This window comes from Syzygium oleosum, unplaced genomic scaffold (genome assembly GCF_021117445.2).
Source record: "Syzygium oleosum isolate NSW1041296 unplaced genomic scaffold, Sole_v2.1 Sole_v2.14, whole genome shotgun sequence".
Lineage (NCBI taxonomy): Eukaryota > Viridiplantae > Streptophyta > Magnoliopsida > Myrtales > Myrtaceae > Syzygium > Syzygium oleosum.
Window position 1 is genome coordinate 9094069 of NW_026607498.1, and position 26250 is coordinate 9120318.

General features: G+C 40.6%; 5 protein-coding genes across 7 annotated transcripts in view; all 5 read right to left on the reverse strand.

Moving 5' to 3' along the window:
* Window positions 1–6989, reverse strand: part of LOC115668214 (heavy metal-associated isoprenylated plant protein 39-like) — a 28513-nt gene extending 21524 nt beyond the window's left edge. The window contains exons 1-3 of one of the 3 annotated variants that reach the window (XM_056317862.1): window positions 6797–6955; window positions 6324–6399; window positions 5570–6194 (exon numbers count right to left, since the gene is read on the reverse strand). In XM_056317862.1, the coding sequence (XP_056173837.1) occupies window positions 5905–6194; window positions 6324–6399; window positions 6797–6802 (372 nt within the window). In that variant the 5' untranslated portion in view covers window positions 6803–6955 and the 3' untranslated portion in view covers window positions 5570–5904. Of the gene's footprint in view, window positions 1–5569; window positions 6195–6323; window positions 6400–6796 lie in introns of those variants that run through there. The other 2 variants (XR_008817958.1, XM_056317861.1) reach the window with 2 other exon arrangements.
* A 3647-nt stretch (window positions 6990–10636) lies between these two features.
* Window positions 10637–12013, reverse strand: LOC130139897 (heavy metal-associated isoprenylated plant protein 39-like). The gene is made up of 3 exons (XM_056317863.1): window positions 11853–12013; window positions 11376–11451; window positions 10637–11243 (listed from the first exon to the last, which is right to left on the reverse strand). The coding sequence occupies exons 1-3, from the start codon at window positions 11856–11858 to the stop codon at window positions 10969–10971; spliced, it is 357 nt and encodes a 118-aa protein (XP_056173838.1). The 5' UTR covers window positions 11859–12013; the 3' UTR covers window positions 10637–10968.
* Window positions 12014–14365: 2352 nt separating this feature from the next.
* LOC130139896 (heavy metal-associated isoprenylated plant protein 39-like) lies at window positions 14366–15529 on the reverse strand. Its single transcript, XM_056317860.1, has 3 exons — window positions 15372–15529; window positions 14891–14966; window positions 14366–14760 (listed from the first exon to the last, which is right to left on the reverse strand). Exons 1-3 carry the CDS (start codon window positions 15375–15377, stop codon window positions 14471–14473), a joined length of 372 nt encoding a protein of 123 aa, XP_056173835.1. The 5' UTR covers window positions 15378–15529; the 3' UTR covers window positions 14366–14470.
* Window positions 15530–20059: 4530 nt separating this feature from the next.
* On the reverse strand, window positions 20060–21370 carry LOC115668780 (heavy metal-associated isoprenylated plant protein 39-like). Its single transcript, XM_056317865.1, has 3 exons — window positions 21227–21370; window positions 20764–20839; window positions 20060–20633 (listed from the first exon to the last, which is right to left on the reverse strand). Exons 1-3 carry the CDS (start codon window positions 21230–21232, stop codon window positions 20380–20382), a joined length of 336 nt encoding a protein of 111 aa, XP_056173840.1. The 5' UTR covers window positions 21233–21370; the 3' UTR covers window positions 20060–20379.
* A 1760-nt stretch (window positions 21371–23130) lies between these two features.
* Window positions 23131–24492, reverse strand: LOC130134620 (heavy metal-associated isoprenylated plant protein 39-like). Its single transcript, XM_056317864.1, has 3 exons — window positions 24270–24492; window positions 23794–23869; window positions 23131–23653 (listed from the first exon to the last, which is right to left on the reverse strand). Exons 1-3 carry the CDS (start codon window positions 24273–24275, stop codon window positions 23382–23384), a joined length of 354 nt encoding a protein of 117 aa, XP_056173839.1. The 5' UTR covers window positions 24276–24492; the 3' UTR covers window positions 23131–23381.
* Window positions 24493–26250: the final 1758 nt, after the last annotated feature.

Here is a 26250-nt window from a genome sequence, read left to right on the forward strand (position 1 = left end):
AGTTCTTGTTGAAGACTCTGTATGCTTTACTTGAAGTAGAATATCCAAGGAAAAATCCTTCATCTGCTTTCTCATCAAACTTACCAGTACGGTCATTTGGATTTTTCAGAATATAGCATTTACAACCAAATACACGAAAATATGAAATGTTGGGCTTTCTACCTTTGTAAAGCTCATAGGGGGTTTTCTCAAGAATGGGTCTAAGAAAAGCTCTATTAATGATATAACATGCTGTAAAAACTGCATCTGCCCAGAAATGAAAAGGAATTTTGCTTTCAATCAACAGAGTTCTTGCCATTTCTTGAAAATAACGATTTTTCCTCTCCACAACACCATTTTGTTCTGGTGTATAAGGAGTAGAAAAATTGTGTTGAAAGCCATTTTCCTCACAAAAATCTGAAAAACTTTGATTTACAAATTCTCCCCCATGATCAGTTTTAATGCAGGAAATGGAATAGCCCTTTTCATTCTGAACTCTTTTTGCAAATTTTGAAAAATATGAAAATGCTTCATTTTTATGAGCAAGGAAGAACACCCAAGAAAATCTTGTGAAGTCATCAACAATAACTAAACAATATTTCTTACCACCAATACTTTGTGTTCTGGTTGGTCCAAATAGATCCATATGAAGAAGCTGCAAAGCACGATTAGTGGAAACATGATGTATAGACTTGAAAGAACTTCTTACTTGTTTTCCTAGAGTGCAGGCATTGCATAACTCTGTTTTCTTGTATTTCAAATCTGGTAGACCTCGAACCAGTTTCTTGTTTGAGATCTTTGAGATTTGTTTCATGCTGATATGCCCCAATCTTCTATGCCATAAATCTTCATCCTCTTTGATTGAGATCAAGCAATGAGTGGAGATTGGATTGACATCTAGAAGATAGATATTGCCATGTCTTCTTCCTGTAAATGTTTGAGAAGAATCTTTGCTTGTCCCTGAGCATGTATCTTCTTGAAAGTTGATTCTGAAACCTGTATCACATAGTTGGCTTATGCTTATCAAGTTGTAGTTGAGTCCTTTCACCAAAGAGACATCATTGATTGTAAGTCCTCCAATTTCAACTGTTCCTTTGCCAACAATTTTTCCTTTGGTATTTCCTCCAAAAGAAACTTTTCCACCATTCAAGCTGTGTAGATCAGCGAATATGCTTGGATCTCCTGTCATATGTCTAGAACATCCACTGTCTAGGTACCACTTCCTTTTTCTCTTTGTGGTAACCTGCAAAAATCACAACATCTCAAGCTTTCTTTGGTACCCAAATTTGTTTGGGTCCTTGAGTATTAGTATACGCTATCTTAACAAAATCTCTTCTAACATTTCTCCAGACCTTAGGACATTCATTCTCAAAATGTTGTGGATCTCCACATTTTGAGCACCCGAGTGCACTTCGGCCAACAGGTTTTACAAAATTCCTTTTGAAATGATTTTTATAAGCTTGTCGAGGAGGTCTTTGTTTTAATCTCTCCTTGACCTTTGGAAAATCAATCAAGCTATCACTTTCCTTCACAAATCCGAGACCAGATTTGTTGTAGTAAGGAATTTGGATGGAAAGGATATGCTTCAAGGTTTCTGAACCCTTTGAAAACTTGGAAGTAATTTCTGAAACTTGCTTTTTCAAAACCGCATTTTCTTTGGAAAGAAAATCTCGACTTTCCTTGACTTGATGAAATTCTTTTTGAAGGAAATCGATTTTCTCTTTTTGTGAAACATCCTGTTGTCTTAGTGATGAATTTTCCTTCTTCAAAGAAGAGATGCATTTAAGAGCAGTCTTGAATTCAAAGCATAATTCATCAATGTAATTTGATACTTCAATAGGCATGTCAGAATGTTTTACCTCAATCTCCACTTTGGGATCAGAATCTGAATCTGAGTCTGAGTCTGACTTAGCCATGAGACAGAAATTTGAGATATCTTCATCACTGTCTTCACATTCTGTGTCACTCCAGGTTTCTGCTTTTAAGACCTTCTTTGCTTTCTCAAACTTAGTCTTCTTTTTCAGAAGTGGACAATTTGGCTTGATATGTCCACTTTTCTTACAGTGAAAGCATATAACATCCTTCGATCTCTCGGTTTCATCGAAAGACTTCTTCTTCTCAAAAGGCTTCTTACCTCTGAGGTTTCTTCCTTTGACCTTCATTTTCTTATACTTTTTTATAAAGAGAGCTAGTTCTTCATCATCAACGTCTTCATCTTCAGAATCTGCATCAGAATCAATGTTAGTCTTCAAAGCAATTGATTTATTACCTTTGGATTCAATCTCCTCATTCCGTTTCTCAGTCTCATATGATTGAAGAGTTCCAATTAACTCATTCACTGATAGAGGCTTGATCCTTTGTGTCTCTCGAAGAGATGTTTTGATGTTATCCCACTGATTTGTCAGTCCTCTCAGAAGTTTGTTGACTTTCATTGCATCCGGAACTGGTTGTCCTTGATAAGCAAGACCGTTTACTATATCAGTAAACCTGTCATACAAATCAGCAATTGATTCTCCAGGCTTCATTTTGAAGGATTCATATTGACCAAGCAAAAGATTGATTTGAGTTTCCTTGGCTCGATCTGTTCTTTCATAAGTGACAAGGAGAGTATCCCAGATTTCCTTAGCTGATTCACAAGTAGCAATTTTTTTATATTCAATAGGAGATAAAGCACAATAAAGAGAATAAATTGCTTTGGAATCTAAGGTTTCTCTTTTGGATATCTCAGTTTGAGATAATGGAGGATCTGTTGCTATGCTTGCTTCTGCCTTTTCTTTTGAATCAGAAGATCTTGGATTGACTCATCTGATAATGACATCCCATTGCATGTGATCAATTGACTTTATGAATGCCTTCATCTTATTCTTCCAGACACTATATTCCTTGCCATCGAAATATGGTGGTCTGTTGTTGCTCTGTCCTTCAATGAGCCCTGGAGCACCATAGCTAGCCATATAGATCGTTAGCTCAGAAGTAAGACACTTCAATAAATGAGCAACCAAGCTCTGATACTAATTGATGTAGCTAGCAAGGATCACCTAGAGGGGGTGAATAGGTGATCTAAAACAATTTTAATAATTTATGCGGAAATAAAATAAATCACAGAAGATTCTGAATAAAATTCAGATTCAAGACAGATTATATAGACGGTGCTCTTGATGTGCAGAATGTAAAGTAAGAGATAAGGGATAGAGAATCTGCACACAAGTTTACAGTGGTTCGGCTTATAGCAAGCCTACGTCCACTCTCCCACGCTTACAGCCTACCAGCTGGATTTCACTATGTAATCAAGAGGAATTACAACTTCTGAGTGTTAACACTCTTGTGTATGATAGGACTCTCTATCTCACACAATCACTCTTACAAAGTGTCCCTCAAGATCTTAATGTTTTGCTCAGAACGACAAGAGAAATGATTGGAGTATGCTCAGACTTTGGACTTGTTGATTCTTGATTCTGTACTACCTTCTGCTGCTCGTTGATCTCCTTAAATACTCCTCTACTTCCAAACTAGCCGTTGGACAGCTTTCAGAGGATCATCTTCCAATCTTCACATTAGACAGATTTGTATAGAAAGGATTGAGTAGCCGTTGGATAACATATTCTGAACCCCGCTGATTCTGGTCGCCCATACAATCAGAATCTTGGTTTCCATAAGTAGAGTTTTGTCCGCTGTAGTGCATTCCTATCGTGATGTTTGATTGTCAATCAATTTGATTAGGATTGAGACAATCAGAACATTCCTTCTGTGAAATCCATGCCAGATCACTAGCTGTTGTGTTACGTTCTGAATTCTGCGTTTGAAGAAATTCTGCGTCTGCATCTGAAGAACTTCTGCGTCTGCGTCTGAAGAATTTCTGCATCTGAATAATTTCTTCGTCTGCATTTGCATCTGAATAACTTCTGCTTCTGCATTTGCATCTGAATAACTTCTGAGTCTGAATTTCAGAACTTCGATTATGTGGGTCTTCATAACCATACTTGACAGATTGTAAAGTCTGAATAACTTTCTTCTGAGCTTCCAGAATATACAGACCTGGAATAAAATTGTTCAGAATAAGTATCAGATTTATAATAACATAGATGGTTTTGTCATCTTCAAAATCAATAGGAGTTTTCCTCAACATTAAGCTCCGAGCTGATCCGAGGAGGGTGATATCTTGTAGACGCGGTCCACTCTCGTCTATATCTTGTACTGTGGTTCTCCTTATGTAGAAGTGAAGGGTATGCGGATATCACCTGCCATTAAACATCTGCAGCTCTTCGTTTCTATAGCATAAAATGGTAAGTTGAGTCTAAGAGAATAGAATGTTAATTACACCTTCCCTAAGTGAGCAATAAAGTCCAATCTTTCCTGAACATGTGCGGTTCACTAATAGTAAGTCTGCAATATACGTCTCATCATGTCCGCAGCTCATGTCCAAATGTTGTAACTTACTGATAGCAAGTCATGTGGATTCAGTATCTTGTGTTGAACCAGCTACGTACGCGATTGGCTGACCGGCTCTCTGGACAGGCCATAGTGAGCTTGTAGCCATTCTTTAACACATCCTCTTCATGAATGAATTTGCAACTAGGATCTAGATCATCAACAGAAGAAGTGGATATGTACTACCAAAATTCATCGAAGTTTCCTGGTATAAGATTATGGTCTTCTTGGCTGTGATCATCGTAAGATTTGCTTAGCCATAAACAGGGTGAAGATTGCTAGCAGGAAAGACTAGAAAGATCCACATTAAGCCAAAGGCTTTTGATAATCGCGGGCGCAATACGCATACTTATCTGCCTCTTCCAATTTCCTGGCAAGTATTACTCTCATTAATGACATCTATTGCAACTGATTCGAAGAAGATTTGAGTGATAATGATCCACCATTATAAGTTTGTGAACTAGGATGGTATGGTATAAAAGAACATATAATGTCTTCAAAGATGAACAAAAGAGCATCCCACGATCCATCCTCGGCCACTCTGGCTGGCACATCAAGTCCGCAAATAATCATCATATAAGCTCCCTTTTCCCTTCAACTTTAGGGGAATATATTTGCAATCAATGATGAGTGTGGTAGCGATGTCATCATATACTTCCAAACAATGCAACGAAAGAGATTTTTTTTTCTCATTTAATTAGATAATAACAGCTCCGAATAGTCAAATAGGTTATTAGTGGTTCACGCACGTGATCAAATTTAAGAAACAACACAAGAAAATGACGATAATTTTCGGCATGCAAGGTCTAAGGCCACAGTTTCTTATCTTGGTTTGGTTAAGAAGTTTTCGTGAAATTTCAGTGAGTATATCTTGCTTGCTTGCAGCTTACCTGAAGTCACTGGAATTTAACAAAAGCCAAAGAAATTAATATATAATTCAACATGACAGCAAACAAATCACTAATTCAACATGACAGAAGCGTCGATCAAATTTAGTATATGAACTAACTCTTTTTTAAGAATCATATTATTCAACAGAATACCCTCCACAATATTGTAAGGCTAAATTATGACAACAAGCTTCTAAAGGAATACCAGTTACGTTCATCGGCTAACCACAATTGTTGCTGCGGCCAACAGACGTATCGGATCACATGGCAAATGCAATGAATAACTTTGATTTTCCTTGCTGATTGTTCAATATATCGAGAAAAAAAAATTAACACCCTTTGCCTATTCCAGTCACCGGCAACAATCCTTGAGCTGAAATGGAGTACATCATGGCTCTTCCAGACCTTGAGTTCCTCAACTGAAAACCAATCTTTCTACAATTGAACCCTATGCACATACAAAAACCGAAAGACAAACCGAAAAGCTAATATGCGAAAAAGGGTACTCCACTTGTTCTTGTGTTCGTAAGGCATAATCAACCTTACTTATTCAATCCTCTGCAGTGCACAAACCAAGCCTTGATTTGGTCTGGAAGCACAAAGTATTTTAACATATGACACAATTTGGGGTTTCTTCGTAAGGCATATAGTGATATATAAGCGGTCTAGAATTGTATGCTTGATAGGCTTTTACGAGATTGGCGACTGGATCTTCTTCTTTCTTGCCCTCTTCTTTCTTGCCTTCGTCTTTCTTGCCATCTTCTTCCTTGGCTGGTCCAACACTCACAATATCTGTGTGCCAAGATTTCCTCAGTTTGTTCACCACCTTGATCGGGTCAAAATCGCCGGAAACTGTTAGTTTGTTGTCCTTCGTGTCCATACTCAGAGACCCAATCCCTGGAAAGCATTATTTGACAAAGGTTAGTGATAAAGCCGAACATTTCGAGCACAAAATGATTACTATTACAGTGACGATTTAAACATTCAGTGGGAGAATGAAGGGAAAAACAGAGAGAGAGCCAATACCTCCAAAACCAGAAACTAATTGCATGGCCTTGCTCCTGTCTCTGTCATCATGCAGATCCAATTTCACCACCAACTTCTGCAAAGTTTGAGAAAAGCAAAAACCCAGTTAGATTTTGAATAAATATCAATCTCATACGACGACTGAACTTGAAAGTCACGAGTGGTGTGATAGACTAGCGTTTAAGCAAGTTGGCCATATATAATCAACGATGAATAAGAATTTGAAGCATCATTTGATATTCCTAGCATTATTATTCACAAATAACAGATACAATCATGCTATACGATTAACAATTACAACACCAAAGAAACAAACTATAACTCATGAAGCTTGAGACAGAGAGATACCAAGAGAAGTGTTCAAGAAAACACAGGAAAGAATACCATCAAGAACCCCATCTCACAGAAGTGCATAAATACACATATATGCCAAAAAGAGAGAGAACTTGTCGAAGGACAAAAAGAAATCTCACCCTCATGTCTCTTGGGTTTCAAGTACTGAGATTGCGTCTGCTCTTACTTTCGATTTGGAAGGTAATAACACTCGAATGACACTCAGAGCAAGTAAAAACAGAGTGTGTGCACGTATCGTAGTTAGACGGAAGGGCTGGTTTATATAGTGTCGAGCATATGAGAGAGAGTGCGTGAAAGGAGAAGTTTCTTGGAGGACACGATGTGTAGAACAAAGGGACAATTATTGACCAGTCGATTTGGGGGGAAGAAAGTCTAGGTCAATATAATAAAGAGCCGAGGAAAAGAGCCACGCGGCTTCTCAAAAAATTAACAGAGTCTAGACGATCGAAACCAGCGACTCGGTCGAGTCGCCCCTCGCGACTCGGAGACCATACAAGTCGGAAAATTACTAAAACGGTCTTAAATCTATTGTAATTGTGCTAATTCAGTCATAAACTTTTTTTTTATGTCAATTCGATCCTAAACATTTTACATTTGTATCAATTCAGTCCATCCGGTTACTTTTGGCCAATCGGCGCTGATGTGGACACAGGCCGACGTTGACATGGTAATTTTTAAATTTTTTTTCGATTTTATTTTTATTTTCTCTCTCTCTCTCTCTCTTTTTTCTATCTTCTTTCCTGGCTGGTCCGGCGACCGGCCAGAGGTTGAGCCCAGCGAGGCCTTGCCTTCACCGGCACTGGCGAGGGCGAGCCTCGCTGTCGCCGGGTGAGGCCTCGCCAGATCTGGGCGGCCTCACCGTTGCTGGGCGAGGTCGAGCTCGCCTGTTGCTGGGCGAGGCCATGGCGAGGCTCGACCTCGCCCGGCGACGGCGAGGCTCACCCTCGCTAGTGCCGGCGATGGCAAGCCTCGCCCATGGTTGGCGAGGTTGAACTCACTGGCCTTAGCCTTTGGCTGGCTGGACGATCGAGGAAGAAGATAGAAAAAAAAAGAGAGAAAAAAATATTTAAAAATTACCACGTCAGTGTTGGCTGGCATTGGCCGACGTCCTCGTCAACGCCGGCCGGGCAAAAGTAGCCGGATGGACTGAATTAGCACAAAAAAAAAGGTTTATGATTGAATTAGCACAATTACAATAGGTTTATAACTGTTTTGGTAATTTTCCCGAAGCAGAGGAAGTCTTGAATGTTGGCATCTGCTGGCTCGATCCACGCAGTTGACTTGACGGGTTCAAGCTTTTCGTCATTACATGTCATGAAGATACTCGCCAAATGCTCCTTCCTTAGGCTTTGCTGCTGCCATGGGTTAATAAGGTGAATTGCACTGCGTGATCCGGTGATCTGGTGTTCTTTAACTAGCATCGTCTGCAGAAAGCATCACGATTTTGCACGCATGTATCTCTTCCATCTAATATAATGAAATATCTGGATTGAAAACCTTTAACCATAGGGATGATCATGATAAGTTATTGCCGATCGATCATCCTACGTGGCACGAGGCCAATCGAAGAATTAACGGGGTGAGAGAGAGAGAGAGAGAGAGGGTGGGGACAAAAAGATGACGACCGAACAGGAACCAAAGCGGGACATCACTTTCTGCATCATCTGTGAAAATGCCACCACTGGCTGCTATCTGTTCCTTCACATTTTTGATCTCGCAAAGGAGCTTTTCCTTCAAAATCGCAAAATGTGATAGGTCGAGAAAAGAGCCGGAAGGGCATGAAACATGATCTCCTTCCACGAAAGTACGCGTTTTCACACATGAAGATGGCGACGTCGTCACCTCCGTCATCTCTTTTTATTTTTTTTATGGATTTTCGCGTTCCAGGACGTTGACGTTGAAGTCAAGGTGACAAGGTCTAAGTCAATGAATTATTATTATTAATCTAGTTCGGCAACATCAGTGAGAATTGCAGGCTGGCAGCGATGGAACGTTTTAGCTTGTGTTAAAAATTAAGGGCCATCATCGTTAACCACGTTTTAGCAGATCGGAACGATATTTTAAGCTCCGAGCTAATCTGAGGAGGAGGGCGGCGTCTCGTAGACGCGGCTCACTCTCGTCCACATCTATCTTGAGCCGAACCTAAAGGTGCCTTCGTTTTGCCAAGAATGAATGGTTAGGAATTAATGTTTTGGAAAGCATCTTCTTAAAAAATAATTGCCAACGAAAACTAATGAATGTAAAATATTTGCATTCTCCATGAAAATAGTTAGAAATGAATGCAAGTGATCGTTTTCGGGAAAATACTTTCCAAATCATTCATTCTTAGGAAACAAACGGAACCTGAAATTCCCGATCCTTCCTTTTCTTCCTTTGGTTAGCCCTTATATATCGAAATCATGGTATGCCAGCGGCTGGGAAACACTGTTGCCACATATGCAACTGAAATTTATGACAAAATGATTCGATTTCGATGCATACATCTTAAAACTATGCATAATTTTTTTTTTCCACTGGTCTTAGTTGCTCTATCTCACATCATGCGACATACTAGATTATGAGATGAACGATTAATGCAATGCGCATTCCATTTAGAATGGATAACCACCAGCGCATCATGTATTATGCTACCTACGTTGGGCCAACCTCTGAAGCAATTGCGGGAGGCAATTTCTGTCCTTTTGATTTTCTCTTTATTGATATGCGATGCTGTGTCACAAATTATTTAAGACAATCAACGGACCGGATATTTCATAAGCTCGTTGAACAGACCTGTGATACGGTACAAGTCGAAATCAAACCACCACAATTGTTTCATATCATTCAAGCGCCGAATGTCGGGACACATTTTCTACAGATTGCCAGAGAAAGAGGCATCGTCTTTCTCAAATTATTCGTCAGTTTCATCTGGACAAGAGAAGGGACACATCATTTTTCGCTGGTATTATTCAAGGGAACGGTAAAGAATGAATTGAATTATGGCGATGTCCACGATCACACTGCAGCTTCGACCATAAGAGACTTCTGAGCGATTTCTAGAGCTTCTTCCATTAAAATAGCATTCCGGAGTTTGGTTATATAAACAGGGTGAAGATTGCTAGAAGGAAAGACTTGAAAGATCCACCATTAAGCCAAAGGCTTTTGATAATCGTGGGCGCACTACTTTTACTTATCTGCCTCTCTCCAATTTCCTAGCAGGTATGACTCTCATTCATGACTTCCATTGCAGCTGGTTCCGAGAAGATTGAGTGATAACGATCCACCATTATAAGTTTGTTAACTAGGATGGTATGGTACGCAAGAATTTATACTGTCTTCAAAGATGAACAGAAGAGCATCCCACGATCCATCCTCGGCCCCTGTGGCTGGCACATCAAGTCCGAAAATAAAAATCATATAAGCTCCCCTTTTCCCTTGAACGTTGGGGAATGTATTTGCAATCAATGATGAGCGTGGTAGCGATGTCATCAAATACTTCCAAACAATGCAATGAAACAGAAGTTTCTTTTCCTCGTTTAATTAGATAAGAACGGTGCTAGTTAGTCAAATTGCTTATCAGTAGTTCCATGCACGTGATCAAATTTAAGAAAACAACACAAGAAAATGACAATAATTTTCGGATGCAAGGTGTAAGGCCACACTTGTTAAGAAGTTTTCGTGAAATTTCAGTGAGTATAACCTACTTGCTTGTAGCTTTCCTGAAGTCGCTTGACCTAACAATCATCAGAATTTGCCAAAAGCTAAAGCATTTACTTATTCAACAAGACAGAAGCATCGATCAAATTTAGTATATGAACTGACTCTTTTTTGAGAATCTTTTTATTCAACAGATTACCCATCGCAAGATTGTGAGGCAAAATTATGACAATAAGCTTCAAAAGGAATATCGGGTACGTTCATCAGCTGACCACAACTGCTGCTACGGCCTACAGACATATTGGATGACTTTACAATTGCAATGAATAACTTTGATTTTCCCTGTTGATTGTTCAATACATCAAGCAAAAATATTTAAAACACCCATTGCATATTCCTGTCACTAGCTACAATGCTTGAGCTAAAATGGAGTACATCATGGCTCTTCCATACCTTGAGTTCCTCAACTGAAAACCAGTCTTTTTACTATTGGACCTTATGCACATACCAAAACTGAAAGACGGACTAAAAAGCTAATATTCGGAAAAGGGTACTCCACTTGTTCTTGTGTTCATAAGGCCTAATCAACCTTACTTATTCAATCCTCTGCAGAGCACAAACCAAGTCCTGATTTGGTCTGCAAGCACAAAGAATTTTAACATATGACACAATTTGGGGTTTCTTCGTAAGGCACGTAGTGATATGTAAGCGGCCTAGAATAGTATGCTTGATAGGCTTTTACGAGATTGGCGACTTGATCTTCTTCTTTCTTGCCCTCGTCTTTCTTGCCTTCGTCTTCCTTGGCTAGTCCAACACTCACAATATCAGTGTGCCAAGATTTCCTCAGTTTATTCACCACCTTGACCGGGTCGAATTCGCCGGATACTGTTAGTTTGTTGTCCTTCATGTCCATATTCAGAGACCCAATCCCTGGAAAGCATTATGTGACAAAGGTTAGTGATAAAGCTGAACATTTCGAGCACAAGACGATTACTATTACAGTGACGATCTGAATGTTAAGTGGGAGAATGAAGGGAAAAAACAGAGAGAGAGAGCCAATACCTCCAAAACCAGAAACTACTTGCATGGCCTTGCTCCTGTCTCTGTCATCATGTAGATCCAATTTCACCACCAACTTCTGCAAAAGTTTGAGAAAAGCAAAACCCAGTTAGATTTCGAATAAATATCAATCTCTTACGACGACTGAACTCAAAATTCACATGTGGTGTGATAGACTAGCGTTTAAGCAAGTTGGCCACATATAATCAACGATGAATAAGAATGTGAAGCGTCATTTGATATTCCTAGCAGTATTATTCACAAATAACGGATACAATCATGGTATACGATTCACAATTACAACGGCAAAGTAAAACAAAAGATAACTCATGAAGCTTGAGGCAGAGAGTTACCAAGAGAAATGTTCAAGAAAACCCATGAGAAAATACCATCAGGAACCCCATCTCGCAGAAATGCATAAATACACACATATATGCCAAAAAAAGAGAGAACTTGTCGATGGACAAAAAGAAATCTCACCCTCATGTCTCTTGGGTTTCAAGTACTGAGATTGCGTCTGCTTTTACTTTCGATTTGGAAGCTAATAACACTCGAATGACACTAAGAGCAAGTAAAAACTGAGGTGTGTGCAAGTATCGTAGTTAGACGGCAGGGCTGCTTTATATAGCGGCGAGCATACGAGGGAGTGCGTGAAAGGAGAAGTTTCTGGGAGGGCACGATGTGCAGAACAAAGGGACAAGTTATTGACCAGTCGATTTGGGGAACGAAAGTGAAGACAATATAATAAAGAGCTGAGGGAAAGAGCCACGCGGTTTCTCAGAAAATTAACAGATTCTAGACGATCGAAAACGGTGACGGAGTCGAGTCGCCCCTCGCTACTCGGGGACCTTTGAAGCAGAGCGAGTCTTGAATGTGGCAACTGCTGGCTCGGTCCACGCAGTTTACTGCGTGACCCGGTGATACGGTGACTGACACGATAAGACGAAAGGTTGTTCTTTATCTTAGCATTGTCTGTAGAAATCATCACAATTTTGCACGCATTTATCTCTTCCATCTAATCTAATGACATATGTCAATTGAAAATCTTTTAATCACGGGAATAATCACTATATTTGTCCTTAACTTACTGTACGGATATTAATTCAATCCTAAATTTTTCAACTTTGTTAGCGTAACTCTAAATCTCCACGCGAAATCCCGATGTAGTCCTTCCTGTCAATTGCTGCCGGAAACCGCCAATGCGAACAACCTCACTCAGAACGACATCCTACCGGGCGATTTGCATACGGCCGGAAGGACCGCATTGGAATTCCACTCGAAGCATGTAAAATTTTAAATGTCTACTCCTGAATTGGTATATGTACAATAGGTTTAGGATCGACTCGATAATTTTCGCCTTCAAGCACTTCACATTCCATTTCACGTGTCGAAATGTCGTGCCCCATTTAATCATCCCCTTCTACGCAATTCGTTAAGACTTTATGATGGAAAATCTTTTTTAGCACGAGGACAATCAAAGAATTAACGGGAGAGAGAGGGGGAGGGTGGGGACTAAAAGACAGGACGACCGAACAGGAGCCAAAGCGTACATCACTTTCTTTCTGCACCGTCTCCGAAAACGCCACCACTGGCTGCTATCTGTTCTTCGACATTTTTGCTCGCGCAAAGGAGCTTTTCTTCAAAATCGCAAAAATGCGAAAGGTCCAGAAAAGCGCCGGAAGGGGCGAGGAACGTGAGATTTCTCCAGGAAAGTACGCGTTTTCACACATGGAGATGGTGACGACGTCGTCATCTCCGTCCTCCTTGATAGGAACCTGCCTCTCTCTCTCTCTCTCTCTTTTATTTTTGTTTTTTTGGATTTTTACGTTCCTGGACGTTGACGTTGAAGTCAAGGTCTAAGTCAATGAATTATTATTATTATTATTATTATTATTATTATTATTAATCTAGTTCGGTAACATCAGTGAGAATTGCTGGCTGGCAGCGATGGAACATTATAGCTTATGTTAAAAAATTAAGGGCCATCTTCGTTAACCACGTTTTAGCAAATCGAACGATCTTTTAAGCTCCGAGCTGATCCGAGGAGGGTGATATCTTGTAGACGCGGCCCACTCTCGTCTATATCTTGTACTATGGTTCTCCTTATGCAGAAGTGAAGGGTATGCGGATATCTCCTGCCATTAAACATCTGCAGCTCTTCGTTTCTATAGCATAAAATGGTAAGTTGAGTCTAAGAGAATAGTATGTTAATTACACTTTCCCTAAGTGAGCAATAAAGTCCAATCTTTTCTGAACATGCACGGTTCACTGATACTAAGTCCGCAATATACGTCTCATCATGTCCGCAGCTCATGTCCAAATGTTGTAACTTACTGATAGCAAGTCATGTGGATTCAGCATCTTGTGTTGAACCAGTTCCGTACACGATTTGCTGACCAGCTCTCTGGACAGGCCATAGTGAGCTTGGAGCCATTCTTTCACACACCCTCTGTATAATGAATTTGTAACTAGGATCTAGATCATCAACCGAAGAAGTGGATATGTATCTACCAAAATTCATCAAAGTTACCTGTATTAAGATTATGGTCTTCCTGGCTGTGATCAACGTAAGCTTTGCTTAGCTATAAACAGGGTGAAGATTGCTAGCAGGAAAGACTTATTCAACATGACAGAAGCATCGATCAATTTTAGTATGTGAACTACTTCTTTTTTGAGAATCTTATTATTCAACAAAATACCCTCCACAAGATTGTGAGGCTAAATTATGACAAGAAGCCTCTAAAGGAATTCCAGGTACGTTCATCAGCTAACCGTGACTTCTGCTATGGCCTACAGACATACTGGTTGTTCAATATATCGAGCAAAAAAATTTAGAACACCCATTGCATATTCCAGTCACTGGCAACAATCCTTGATCTGAAATGGAGTACATCATGGCTCTTCCATACCTTGAGTTCCTCAACTGAAAACCAATCTTTCTACAATTGGACCCTATCCACGTACAGAAACCGAAAGACACTAAAAAGCTAATATGCAAAAAAAGGTATTCCACTTGTTCTTGTGTTCATAAGGCATAATCAACAATCCTTTGCAGTGCACAAACCAAGCCCTGATTTGGTCTGGAAGCACAAGGAATTTTAACATATGACACAATTTGGGGTTTCTTCGTAAGGCACGTAGTGATATGTAAGCGGCCTAGAATAGTATGCTTGATAGGCTTTTACGAGATTGGCGACTTGATCTTCATCTTTCTTGCCCTCGTCTTTCTTGCCTTCGTCTTTCTTGCCGCCGTCTTCCTTGGCCGGTCCGACACTCACAATATCTGTGTGCCAAGATTTCCTCAGTTTGTTCACCACCTTGACCGGGTCGAATTCGCCGGATACAGTTAGTTTGTTGTCCTTCGTGTCCATATTCAGAGACCCAATCCCTGGAAAGCATTATTTGACAAAGGTTAGTGATAAAGCCGAACATTTCAAGCACAAGATGATTACTATTACAGTGACGATTTGAACATTCGGTGGGAGAACGAAGGGAAAAAACAGAGAGAGCGCTAATACCTCCAAAACCAGAAACTACTCGCATGGCCTTGCTCCTGTCTCTGTCATCATGTAGATCCAATTTCACCACCAACTTCTGCAAAAGTTTGAGAAAAGCAAAAACCCAGTTAGATTTTGAATAAATATCAATCTCTTACGATGACCGAATTCAAAATTCACAAGTGTTGTGATAGACTAGCGTTTAAGCAAGTTGGCCATATATAATCAACAATGAACAAGAATTCGACGCATCATTTGGTCTTCCTTGCATTCTTATTCCCATGAACAGTTCCACTTCATGAAAAACGATTCACAATGACAACGGCAAATAAAAACAAAAGATAACTCATGAAGCTTGAGGCAGAGAGTTACCAAGAGAAATGTTCAAGAAAACCCATGAGAAAATACCATCAAGAACCCCATCTCGCAGAAATGCATAAATACACATATATATGCCAAAAAAAAAAGAGAGAACTTGTCGAAGGACAAGAAGAAATCTCACCATCATGTCTCTTGGGTTTCAAGTACTGAGATTGCGTCTGCTCTAACTTTGGATTTGGAAGCTAATAACACTCGGATGACACTCAGAGCAAGTAAAAACTGAGTGTGTGCGCGTATCGTAGTTTGACGGAAGGGCTGCTTTATATAGTGGCGAGCATATGAGAGGGAGTGAGTGAAAGGAGAAGTTTCTTGGAGGACACGATGTGTAGAACAAAGGGACAAATTATTGACCAGTCGATTTGGGGAACGAAAGTGAAGACAATATAAAAAAGAGCTGAGGGAAAGAGCCACGCGGTTTCTCAGAAAATTAACAGAGTCTAGACGATCGAAACCAGTGGCGCAGTCGAGTCGGCCCTCGCGACTCGGGGACCATTGAAGCAGAGGGAGTCTTCAATGTTGGCAACTGCTGGCTCGGTCCACGCAGTTGACTTGACGGGTTCAAGCTTTTCGTCATTACATGTCGTGAAGATACTCGCCAAGTGCTCCTTCCTTAGGCTTTGCTGCTGCCATGGGTTAACAAGATGAATTGCACTGCGTGACCCGGCGATCCGGTGTTCTTTAACTAGCGTTGTCTGCAGAAAGTATCACGATTTTGCACGCATATATCTCTTCCATCTAATATAATGAAATATCTGGATTGAAAACCTTTAATCATAGGGATGATCATGATAAGTCATTGCCGATCGATCATCTTACGTGGCACGAGGCCAATCGAAGAATTAATGGGGTGAGAGAGAGAGAGGGTGGGGACAAAAAGATGACGACCGAACAGGAACCAAAGCGGGACATCACTTTCTGCATCATCTGTGAAAATGCCACCACTGGCTGCTATCTGTTCCTTCACATTTTTGCTCTCGCAAAGGAGCTTTTCCTTCAAAATCGCAAAATGTGAGGTCGAGAAAAGAGCCGGAATGGCATGAAACATGATCTCCTTCCACGAAAGTACGCGTTTTCACACATGAAGATGGCGACGTCGTCACCTCCGTCATCTCTTTTTTAATTTTTTTGGATTTTTGTACTCCAGGACGTTGACGTTGAAGTCAAGGCCTAAGTCAATGAATTATTATTATTAATCTCGTTCGATAACATCAGTGAGAATTTTAGGCTGGCAGCGATGGAACATTTTAGCTTGTGTTAAAAATTAAGGGCCATCATCGTTAACCACGTTTTGGCAGATCGAACGATCTTTCAAGCTCCAAGCTAATCTGAGGAGGAGGGCGACGTCTCGTAGACGCGGCTCACTCTCGTCCACATCTATCTTGAGCCGAACCTAAAGGTGCATTCGTTTTGCGAGGAATAAATGATTTAGAAAGCATATTCTTAAAAAATCATGACCTATGAAAGCGAATAAATGAAAAAATATTTTCGTTGTCCACAAAAGCATTTAAAAATGTTTTTCGTCGACAATGAAATTAATTTTTTATCAACTAGTTATTTCAAGCGATCGTTTTCAGGAAAATACTTTCCAAATCATTCATTCTCAGGAAATAAATGAGCCTTAAATTCCGGTCCTTCCTTTTCTTCCTTTGGTTAGCCATTATATATCGAAATCATGGTATGCCAGCGGCTGGGAAACACTGTTGCCACATATGCAACTGAAATTTATGACAAAATGATTCGATTTCGATGCATACATCTTAAAACTATGCGTAACTTTTTTTTTCCTCTGGTCTTCGTTGCTCTATCTCATATCATGCGACATACTAGATTATGAGATGAACGATTAATGCAATGCGAATTCCATTTAGAATGGATAACCACCAGCGCATCATGTATTATGCTACCTAACGTTGGGCCAACCTCTGAAGCAATTGCGGGAGGCAATTTCTGTCCTTTTGATTTTTCTTTATTGATATGCGATGCTGTGTCACAAATTATTTAAGACAATCAATGGACTAGATATTTCATAAGCTCGTTGAACAGACCTGTGATACAGTACAAGTCGAAATCAAACCACCACAACTGTTTCATATCATTCAAGTGCCGAATGTCGGAACACATTTTCTACAGATTGCCAGAGAAAGAGGCATCGTCTTTCTCAAATTATTCGTCAGTTTCATCTGGACAAGAGAAGGGACCCATCATTTTTCGCTGGTATTATTCAAGGGAACGGTAAAGAATGAATTGAATTATGGCGATGTCCACGATCACGCTGCAGCTTCGACCATAAGAGACTTCTGAGCGATTTCTAGAGCTTCTTCCATTAAAATAGCATTCCGGAGTTTGGTTATATGGAGTTTGGTTATATAAACAGGGTGAAGATTGCTAGAAGGAAAGACTTGAAAGATCCACCATTAAGCCAAAGGCTTTTGATAATCGTGGGCGCACTACTTTTACTTATCTGCCTCTCTCCAATTTCCTAGCAGGTATGACTCTCATTGATGACATCCATTGCAGCTGGTTCCGAGAAGATTGAGTGATAACGATCCACCATTATAAGTTTGTTAACTAGGATGGTATGGTACGCAAGAATTTATACTGTCTTCAAAGATGAACAGAAGAGCATCCCACGATCCATCCTCGGCCCCTGTGGCTGGCACATCAAGTCCGAAAATAAAAATCATATAAGCTCCCCTTTTCCCTTGAACATTGGGGAATATATTTGCAATCAATGATGAGCGTGGTAGCGATGTCATCAAATACTTCCAAACAAAAGCATTTAGAAAGCATATTCTTAAAAAATCATGGCCTATGAAAACGAATAAATGAAAAATATTTTCGTTGTCCACAAAAGCATTTAGAAATGTTTTTTCGTCGACAATGAAATTAATTTTTTATCAACTAGTTATTTCAAGCGATCGTTTTCAGGAAAATACTTTCCAAATCATTCATTCTCAGGAAATAAACGGAGCCTTAAATTCCCGATCCTTCCTTTTCTTCCTTTGGTTAGCCATTATATATCGAAATCATGGTATGCCAGCGGCCGGGAAACACTGTTGCCACATATGCAACTGAAATCTTTGACAAAATGATTCGATTTATATGCGTACATCTTAAAACAATGCATAATTCCCCCCCCCCCCGTCTTCGTCGCTCTATCTCACATCATGCGACATACTAGATTATGAGATGGACGATTAATGTAATGCGCATTCCATTTAGAATGGACAACCACCGAGCGCATCACGTATTATGCTGCCTACGTTGGGCCAACCTCCGAAGCATATGCGCAAGGCCTTTCGATTTTCTCCTTACTGATATGCGATGCTGTGTTGCAAATTATTCGAGACAATCAACAGACCAAATATTTCATAAGCTCATCGAACAGATCTGTGATACAATACAAGTCAAAATCAAACCATCACAACAGTTTCAAATCATTCAAGCGCCGTCTGTCGGGATGCATATTCTACATAATGCCAGAGAAAGTGGCATCAGTCCTTCTCAAATTATTCGTCAGTTTCATTTGTACCAGAGAAGGGAGCCATCATTTTTCACTGGTTTTATTCAAGGGAACGGTAAAGAATGAATTGAATTATGGCAACGTCCGCGATCACGCTGCAGCTTCGACCATATGAGACTTCTGAGCGATTTCTAGAGCTTCTTCCATTGAAATAGCATTCCAGAGTTTGGTTATATAAACAGGGTGAAGATTGCTAGAAGGAAAGACTTGAAAGATCCACCATTAAGCCAGAGGCTTTTGATAATCATACATTAGCAGGTATGACTCTCATTAATGACATCCAACGCAATTGACTCAGCCCACGCAGTTGACTGGTTCAACCTTTTCATCGTGATGTGTCATGAATGTAGCCATAAAATTGTTGGGAGCATCCGCAAGAGGAATTAAGTATGAGCTAATTAAGATATATTAATAAGTTCACATCACATCAGTTTTTTGATGTGAGGCTTTTTCTAACCCTTCTATACTACCATATTCTGCCACCAGGATCGCGTTGCTACACTACAACCACTACTGCTGCTCGAAAACCGTGTTGCTCATGAGATTACTTATTGAAGTATTTACCAAACAATGATACACATTGAGAGTGGGTCATCAATCAACCATCGAATCAGATACCATTTGTTGGGAGTACATACCAAAAGCCCAAATTGCTCTGTGGTGGTTGACTTGAATGCTAATTAAGATACATTATTGCTGCTTGAGTGTCATGTGCTGTGTATGAAGGATTGAAGCTTAGGTAGAATTATGATCATGCACTCTAGATGAGGTCCGAATATCTATTGGGCTCTTTGAGGTGGTTGACCTGCATACTAAGATTATGTAGTTAGGTCATTTCAGAGGCACGAAGCAGAGGGCAAGATGATCAAGATAGTTTCACCAATAAAATTCTCTCCGTTACTGCAAGTATGAGTGTTTAGAAGGTCAAACTTATTCTTGGCATAGTAAGGTCTTGTTCTTCTCAGTTGGTATCCTTCCAAGTATCCTTGTATGAGGACATAAAGATGCTCGGTGTTGTTTCGAAGATGAACAGAAAGAGCAATCCCCTGTTCCATCCTTGGCCCCTGTGGCTGGCACATCAAGTCCGACAAATGATTATAGTATAAGCTCCGTTTTTTCCTTCAACTTGAAGAGATTATATATGCAATCAAAGATGAGGGTGGTAGCGCTGTCATCATATACTTCCAAACAATGCAGTGATAGGAAGCTGATATAGGAATACCAGGTATGTTTATCAGCTAACTTTAGCCGCTGCCACAGCCTATGGACATCGGACCATACGGCGATTGAAATGAACGATATCTGTTGGTGCTTGCAAATTGTTTAATTTGAAACATCCACCGCATATTCCAGTCATTGAAAACAATCGTTGGTTGAAATGGAGTACAAAATGGATCTTCCATGCCTTGAGTTCGTCAACTGAAAACCAATCTCTCTACATATACACCCTACGCACATACAAGTACTGAACGACGCAACAAAAACGTGATATTCTAGAAAAGGTACACACTCGTTCTTGTGTTTATAAGGCATAATCAACCTTACTGATTCAATCCTCCGCAGTGCACAAGCCAAGTCCTGATTTGGTCTGGAAGCACAGAGAATTTCAACATATGACACAACTTTGGGTTTCTTCGTAGTAGGGCATGTAGTAATATGTGTGTGGTGTAGGATAGTATCCTTGATTGGCTTTTATGACTTGATCTTCGTTCTTCTTGCCATCGTCTTCCTTGGCTGGTCCAACACTCACAATATCTGTGTGCCAAGATTTCCTCAGTTTGTTTACCACCTTGATCGGGTCGAAATCGCCGGATACTGTTAGTTTGTTGTCCTTCGTGTCCATATTCAGAGACCCAATCCCTGGAAAGCATTATGTGACAAAGGTTAGTGACAAAGCCGAACATTTCAAGCACCGGACGATTAATATTACAGTGATGATCTGAACATTCAGTGGGAGAATGAGGGAAAAAAACAGAGAGAGAGCCAATACCTCCAAATCCAGAAACTACTTGCATGGCCTTGCTCCTGCCTCTGTCATCATGTAGATCCAATTTCACTACCAACTTCTGCAAAAGATTGAGAAAAGCAAAACCCAGTTAGATTTCGAATAATCTCTTATGATGACTGAACTCGAAATTCACAAGTGATGTGATAGACTAGCGGTTAAGCAAGTTGGCCATATATAATCAAGAATGAATAAGAATTTGAAGCATCTTTTGATTGTCCTAGCATTATTATTCACATGAACAGATGCAATCATGCTATACGATTAACAATTACAACAGCAAAGAAACAGACGATAATTCATGAAGCTTGAAGCAGAGAGATACCAAGAAAAGTGTTCAAGAAAACCCAGGAGAAAAAAACCATCAAGAATCCAATCTCACAGAAGTGCATAAATCCACTAACACGCAAAAAAAGATGACTTGTTGAAGGACAAAAAGAAATCTCACCTTCATTTCTCCTGGGTTTCAAGTACTGAGATTGTGTCTGCACTAACTTACGATTTGGAATCTAAAAACACTCGAATGACACTCAGCAAGTAAAAACTGAGTGTGTGCACGTATCGTGGCCGAAAGAGTTGCTTTATATATAATGGCGAGCATGAGAGTGCGTGTGAAAAGGAGAAGTTTCTTCGAGGACGCGATGTGTAGAACAAAGCGACAAGTTCTTGACCAGTAGACGAAAGTCAAGTCAACATAATAAAGAGCTGGGGGAAAGAGCCACACGGTTTCTCAGAAAATGAACGAGTCGAGACGATCCAAAACAGTGGCTCGCGATTTTAAAATGAGAGAGAGAGAGCGGGACTTTTGAAGAAGCGTTTGGCAAGTGACTCAGTCGAGTCGTCCCTCACGACTTGGCGATTTTTGAAGCTGTGAGTCTCGACCGTTTGCAACTGACTCAGCCAACGCAGTTGACTGGTTCAACCTTTTCGTTGCGATGTGTCATGAAGGTAGCCATAGAATTGTTGGGAGCAATCGCAAGAGGAACAAAGTATGCGCTAATTGGGATCTATTAACAAGCCCACATCACATCAATTTTTTAATGTGGAGCTTTTTCTAACTCTTCTGCACTACGATCATCCGCCACCGGGATCGAGTTGCTACATCGCAACCACCACCGCTGCTCGAAAACCGTGTTGCTCATAAGATTACTTGATGAGGTATTTACCAAACAATGATGCACATTGGGAATGGGCCATCAATCAACCATCGAATCCGATACCATTTGTTGGGAGTACACAACAACAGAAGCCCAAATTGCTCTTCGTGGTGGTTGACTTGAATGCTAGTTAAGATACATTATTGCTGCTTGAGTGTTATGTGTTGTGTATGAAGGATTGAAGCTTAGGTAGATTTATGATCATGCACTCTAGATGAGGTCCGAATATCTTGTGGGCTCTTTCAGGTGGTTGACCTGAATACTAAGATAGATTATGTAGTTAGGTCATTTCAGAGGCACGAAGCAGAGGGCAAGATGATCAAGATAGTTTCACCAATAAAATTCTCTCCGTTACTGCAAGTATGAGTGTTTAGAAGGTCAAACTTATTCTTGGCATTGTAAGGTCATGTTCTTCTCAGTTGGTATCCTTACAAGTATCCTTGTATGAGGACATAAAGATACTCTGTGTTGTTTCGAAGATGAACAGAAAGAGCAATCCCCTGACCCATCCTCGGCCCCTGTGGCTGGCATATCTAGTCCAACAAATGATGATCGTATAAGCCCCCTTTTTTCCTTCAACTTTAAGAGAATATACATGCAATCAAAGATGAAGGTGGTAGCGCTGTCATCATATACTTCCAAACAATGCAATGAAAGACAAGTTTTTTTTTCTCATTTAATTAGATAAGAACGGCAATGGTTAGTTAAATGGCTAGTCAGTAGTTCACACACGCGATCAAATTTGAAAAATAACACAAGAAAATGACAATAACTTCCGGCATGCAAGGTCTAAGGCCCCACTTTCGTATCTGGGTTTGGTGAAGAAGTTTTCGCGAAATTCGGCGAGTATATCTTGCTTGCTTGCAGCTTGCTTGAAGTCACTTGACTTGACCAGTCACCAGAATTTACCATAAGCCAAAGAAATTATTGAGTCAACAACTTAGACGCATGGATCACATTTAGTATCTGACCTTACTCTTTCTAAGAATTTTATAATCCAGCAAAATACATTTCAAAAGGATCGTGAGGCTAAATTATGACAGGAAGCTGATATAGGAATACCAGGTATGTTTATCAGCTAACTATAGCCGCTGCCACAGCCTATGGACCTCGGGCCATAGGGCGATTGAAATGAACGATATCTGTTGGTGCTTGCAAATTGTTTAATTTGAAATATCCACCGCATATTCCAGTCATTGAAAACAATCGTTGGTTGAAATGGAGTACAAAATGGATCTTCCATATCTTGAATTCCTCAACTGAAAACCAATCTCTCTACATATACACCCTACGCACATACAAGTACTGAACGACGCAACAAAAACGTGATATTCTAGAAAAGGTACACACTCGTTCTTGTGTTTATAAGGCATAATCAACCTTACTGATTCAATCCTCCGCAGTGCACAAACCAAGTCCTTTATTGGTCTGGAAGCACAGAGAATTTCAACATATGACACAATTTGGGGTTTCTTCGTAGTAAGGCATGTAGGGCATGTAGGGCATGTAGTAATTTGTGTGCGGTGTAGGATAGTATCCTGGATAGGCTTTTACGACTTGATCTTCGTTCTTCTTGCCATCGTCTTCCTTAGCTGGTCCAACACTCACGATTTCTGTGTGCCAAGATTTCCTCAGTTTGTTCACCACCTTAACCGGGTCAAAATCGCCGGATACTGTTAGTTTCTTGTCCTTCATGTCCATATTCAGAGACCCAATCCCTGGAAAGCATTATGCGACAGAGGTTAGTGATAAAGTTGAACATTTCAAGCACAAGATGATTAGTTATTACAGTGACAATTCGAACATTCAGTGGGAGAATGAAGGAAAAAAACAGAGCAGAGAGAGAGAGAGCCAATACCATGAAAACGAGAAACTGCTTGCATGGCCTTGCTCTTTTCTTTGGCGTCACGTACATTTACTGTCAGCACCAACTTCTGCAAAAGATTCAGAAAAGCAAAACCCAGTTAGATTTCAAGTAAATATCAATCTTTTTACGACAACTGAACTCGACGTTCACAAGTGGTGCGACAGACTAGCTTTTCAACAAGTTGGCCACATATTAGTCAACAACGAACAAGAATTCGACGCATCATCTGATATTACTAGCATTATCATTCGCATAAACTGTCGCAATCATGCTATACGATTAACAATTACAACAGCAAAGAAACAAACAATAACTCATGAAGCTTGAGACAGAGAGATACCAAGAGAAGTGCTCAAGAAAACACAGGAGAGAATACCATCAAGAACCCCATCTCACAGAAGTGCATGAACACACACACACGTGCCAAAAAAAGAGAGACCTTGTCGAAGGACAAAAAGTAATCTCACCTTCATGTCTATTGGGTTTCAAGTAATGAGATTGCGTCTGCTCTAACTTTCGATTTGGAAGCTAATAACACTCGAATGACACTCAGAGCATGTAAAAACTGAGTGTGTGCACGTATCGGAGGAGACGGGAAGGGCTGCTTTATATAGTGGCGAGCATAAGTGGGAGTGCGTGAAAGGAGAAGTTTCTTGGAAGACGCGATGTGTAGAACGAAGGGGACAAATGAATGACCAGTAAAAATTTGGGGGGAACAAAGTCAATAAAATAAAATAAAGAGCTGAGGGAAGGAGCCACACGGTTTCTCAGAAAATGAACAGATCCTAGACGATCGAAAACAAAGGCTCGCGACTTCTCTAGAGAGAGAGAGAGAGAGAGAGAGAGAGAGAGAGAGAGAGGACATTTGAAGCAGTGAATCTTGAATGTTGGCAACTAATGACTGGGTCCCACGAAGTTGACTCGACGGGTTCAAGCTTTTCGTTCATAACGTGTCGGGAAGATTCTTCCCAAATGCTCCCTCCTCCTATGGCTTTGCTGCTGCCAAGGTTAACAAGACGAACTGCACCGCGCGGCCCGGTGATACGGGGACACGATAAAGACCAAACGGCTTTCTTGTCTAGCATCATTTGCAGATTCTCCAACACTCGCATGTAGATGCAATTGCAGCCCCCGAAAATGAGTCAAAATAAAGTTGTCACGCGGCCGTTTGAATTTGGTGAAGGGACTTTAGAATTCCAAATGCCGAACCAAACTCACCCGCCATGCCTAAAGCTCAGTTTAATGAAAATTTCAAAACTTCCCATTTTACTCTTATTTATAAAGTATACTTCCATTTTTACCCATTTTAAAACAAACCCGAAAGATATTTGCTCTTCTCTCGACATATCTTCGCTCTCGATCCCGCTCGCCTCTCTTCCCTCATGCCCGCTCTCGACACCGCCTGACTCTTCACTGCCCTCCTCTCTTCCCTAAAGGTATGCTGGTTCTTATGATTTTTTGGATAACTTTATGCTGAGCATAACTTGAAAGGACATAACTTGTAAGAGCTTGATTCCTCTGCCTACCGTTTGTCGTTATTCTTGATGAAGTTCTCGAGCGACGAATTGAAAGTGTGTTGTTATCGGATGTATTATTGCTAATTCGCTTTGCTCAAATCGGTTCTATCTGTCCGTTTGCTTCTGTGCTTTGCTTGGTATTTTCTATATTGGTATTAGTATTGTGGAGCACAGCGAATGAGAGAACTTTTTGCCGAACTTTTGGTGCTCGCTAATTGTGGATTTACAATGATCCCGCTCCGTTGCTTCTTAGGAGATATCTAGAAGTAGTTTGGTCATCATAGTTCAATGCTCGATTGTTCTTCAATGTATATATCTGAGGTCGGCCATTGAATTAGGCATTATCATTTTGCACGCATGTAGATATTAAAATCTTCAATCACGAGGATAGTGACCAGATCCGTCCTCAATTACTTGTACATCGCCAACGCGGTCCTAAATCTCCGAGCGAAATTTCAGTACAGTCATGCCCGCCAATCGCCGCACGAAATCGCCGGCACGGCGTCCAGTCGTCGGTACATTTTGAATATTTTTCCGACCGAATTAGCATCCATATACGGGGGTTTAGAAAACCGACTCGGTAAATTTTCCCATTTCCCCTTTTAAAAGAACGCGCTGTGATCGAGCATTTTCACGTACCGTCTGCCGTGTCCGAAGCGTGTCCCGTTTAATCGTTCCCCCTCCTGCGTAATTCTCTAGGACTTCATGGTAGAAAATCTTGTGCAGCACGAGGGCAATCAAATAATCAACGGGACAAAAAAGACGGACGACCGAACAGGAACCAAAAGCGGGCATCACTTTCTTTCTGCGGGCCCTGTTCGTCGACATTTCTGCTCGCTCAAGGGAGCTTCTTCTCTTCGAACTCGCGAAAATGCGAAAGGTCGAGGAACGTGGAATCTCTCCCAGGAAAGTACGCGTTTTCACACACGGT

Excerpts from the sequence above, each read along its gene's own strand:
- LOC130139896 (XM_056317860.1), bottom strand. Across the intron at positions 14,761-14,890 it reads AGTAGTTTCTGGTTTTGGAG|GGATTGGGTCTCTGAATATG; the intron begins GTATTAGCGCTC and ends AATGCTTTCCAG.
- LOC130134620 (XM_056317864.1), bottom strand. Across the intron at positions 23,654-23,793 it reads AGCAGTTTCTCGTTTTCATG|GGATTGGGTCTCTGAATATG; the intron begins GTATTGGCTCTC and ends AATGCTTTCCAG.
- LOC130139897 (XM_056317863.1), bottom strand. Across the intron at positions 11,244-11,375 it reads AGTAGTTTCTGGTTTTGGAG|GGATTGGGTCTCTGAATATG; the intron begins GTATTGGCTCTC and ends AATGCTTTCCAG.
- LOC115668780 (XM_056317865.1), bottom strand. Across the intron at positions 20,634-20,763 it reads AGTAGTTTCTGGATTTGGAG|GGATTGGGTCTCTGAATATG; the intron begins GTATTGGCTCTC and ends AATGCTTTCCAG.